This window comes from Myotis brandtii, unplaced genomic scaffold, assembly GCF_000412655.1.
Source record: "Myotis brandtii unplaced genomic scaffold, ASM41265v1 scaffold2876, whole genome shotgun sequence".
NCBI lineage: Eukaryota > Metazoa > Chordata > Mammalia > Chiroptera > Vespertilionidae > Myotis > Myotis brandtii.
The window spans coordinates 16401-19088 of record NW_005360987.1 but is presented as its reverse complement, the minus strand read 5'-3'; the positions used below and the strand labels follow the sequence as shown (position 1 = coordinate 19088).

At 41.1% G+C, this 2688-nt stretch overlaps 1 protein-coding gene across 1 annotated transcript; it reads right to left on the bottom strand.

The window, feature by feature from the left end:
* Window positions 1–774: 774 nt before the first annotated feature.
* On the bottom strand, window positions 775–1723 carry LOC102257718 (olfactory receptor 7E24-like). The gene has a single exon (XM_014541998.1). The coding sequence runs from the start codon at window positions 1609–1611 to the stop codon at window positions 775–777; it is 837 nt and encodes a 278-aa protein (XP_014397484.1). The 5' UTR covers window positions 1612–1723.
* Between the last annotated feature and the right edge of the window lie 965 nt (window positions 1724–2688).

Sequence of the window (2688 nt, the reverse complement as noted above, 5' to 3'; positions counted from 1 at the left end):
GGGAGCAGGCCTAAGCCAGCAGGTGGTCATCCCCCGAGGGGTCCCAGACTGCGAGAGGGCACAGGCCAGGCTGAGGGAACCCCCCTGCCCGAGTGCACAAATTTTTGTGCACCGTGCCTCTAGTATACAATAAAAGCCTTAACTGGGTTCAGTGATGTATAACATCTAGATGGTCTCAACAAAACATAACTAGCTAAGGGCATATCCTTGGGCCAGCTTCTAGAGAAGGGTAGGCAAGTGAAATGAACATTCCAAGGACAGGGGAAGGGGAGGAGTCTCTGATTCCCCAGGTCCAGCTCTTAGGTCCACTGGCAGTCACATCTTGATGAACTTCTCCAACTGACCCAGTCATCAGTATTCATAAAACTCCCCAGAGGGTTCCAATAAAATCCACAATTAAAAACCAGTGAACTGCATCCTCAGAAATTACCTGAATACATAGATTTGACAGATGCAAAATGTGTATGGAAATTACTGTAAAACCATGGGGAAAGATATAAAGTTTAAGTATGTACTAAGAGAATTGTACATTTCATCTGGATACAACAGTAACTGCATTTATTATGGAATTATGATGATGTACAGAGGATCCCAGGTTACTCTGCCAATTCAAATAATGTCAAATCAAAATAAGTAAAGTTCATATGTGAAGCATGGAGAGGAATGAAAACCATGAAACTAAACACAATATGATTAAAGAAACAGTAGTCACTGGTCTACATGTTTGGTTTTGCTAGATTTTCCAACTACACTCCAAAAGGGATTGCAGAGATATTAAGAGTAGTCTGTTCTGCTGTAGAGCCTCCACAGGGCACTCTTAATGTCCCTGTTCCTCAGACTGTAAATGAAAGGGTTCAGCATGGGGGTAACTACAGTGTACATGACTGAGGCCACCACGTCCTTCCTGGGGGAAGGCAACAGTGCTGATCCCAGGTAAACTCCAATAGCTGTTCCATAAAATAAGCAAACAACTGACAGGTGAGAACCACAGGTGGAGAAGGCTTTATACTTCCCACCTATCGATGGAACTCTCAGAATGGAGGAAACAATTTTATAGTAAGAGCAAAAGATCCCTGAGATAGGGAGAAAACCAGAGATGGCACCAACAAGATACATGACTATGTCATTGGTAATAGTGTCAGAACAGGCAAGACGAAGGAGCTGAGAAGGATCACAGAAGAAATTAGAAATGTTTACATCTTTGAAGCAGGTAAGTTGTAACACAATTAAAGTATGCAGCTGGGAGTCCAAAAGGCTGATGAAAAATGACATCAAAACTAAGAAGCAGCAGGGGCGTGGGTTCATGGTGGCTGAGTAGTGAAGAGGGTGACAGATGGCCACAAACCGGTCATAGGCCATCACAGTCAGAAGCATGCCATCCATACATCCAAAAAGGATCAGAAAAGACATCTGTGTCAGGCAGCCCCCATAGGAGATGGCTCTGCTGTGAGTCAGGATGCCCACAGCCATCTTTGGAACAGTGGTAGAAATGAAACCGATGTCCGCCAAGGACAGGTTGCAGAGGAAGAAGTACATGGGGGCGTGGAGGTGGGAGTCAGAGCTGACAGTCAGGATGAGGAGCATGTTCCCCAACATGGCAACCAGGTACATGGACAGGAAGAGCCCCAAGAGCAGAGGCTGCAGTGCCAGGTCATCTGAGAGACCCAGGAGGAAGAATTCTGAGACACGTGTTAGGTTTTGTGGTTCTATGTAGCCAGGACACCTTTAGAAGAGGATTGGGAAAAGGAAAATAAGTAAATGAGCACACAGCATTGTATCCATATTCTGTATTCAAGCTATTCACCCATGAGGTCATATACCCCAGTACCTTTACCAATATTTCTCAGTATGGCAAATCCTATTTAATTAGAACTCTTTCTTCTTTCTTTTCTTTTTTTAAAAATGTACCTTTATTGTTGAAAGTATTATAGATTTACCCTTTCCTCCCCATTGACCCTTCCAACCTGCCCTGCCCCCAGCCCTAGGCCTTCACCACACTCTTATCTTTCTTTATTGGGTTTCCATGTTATTCACCTCTTTCTATATACACTTTACTGTCCAGAAACTCCATTGAAAAGTGTTAGAGGAGCAAGAACATTAGAGATAACAAGGCCATAATCACAGGAAAACACAGCTACTTCTTTAAAATATATATAGAATAAGAAACACCCATCCCCCTTTAAGGAAAAAATCATCCTAATTTTAAGAAATTAAGAAGTAGCTAAATATACCTTCTTTTATTCAAATACAATGCTAACTAGATAGTTCCTTTATTTAGAGTATTTTCAGTACTGTATAAAAGACAGGATTGTGTAATCTGGATTCTAAATGAAAGTTGAATATTCATAATCAGAAAATATTTTTATGTGATAGTTATCTTCATGAGATTTATCATTTTTTTGGTTTTCTGTCTCTCCTTCATAGAAATAAGTCATTACTCAAGCATGAGAGTTGTCCTTCAAAAGTCATTTGGAAGTTCTTTTTCAATTAGTACTAGTTTAAAAATTTTGAGGAGCCTCCATATTGTTTATTATAATGCCTGTAGGATATTCATTCACACCAACAGTGTACCAGGGTTCCCTTTTCTCCACATCCTCGCCAATATGTGTCTTTTTTTTTCTTAATTTATCTTTATTATTGAAAGTATTACAAATGTCACCCTTTTTCCCCACTTACCCCCTCCTCCCC

Excerpts from the sequence above, each read along its gene's own strand:
- LOC102257718 (XM_014541998.1), bottom strand. The coding sequence starts at position 1,611 with ATGTACCTGGTTGCCATGTTGGGGAACATGCTCCTCATCCTGACTGTC.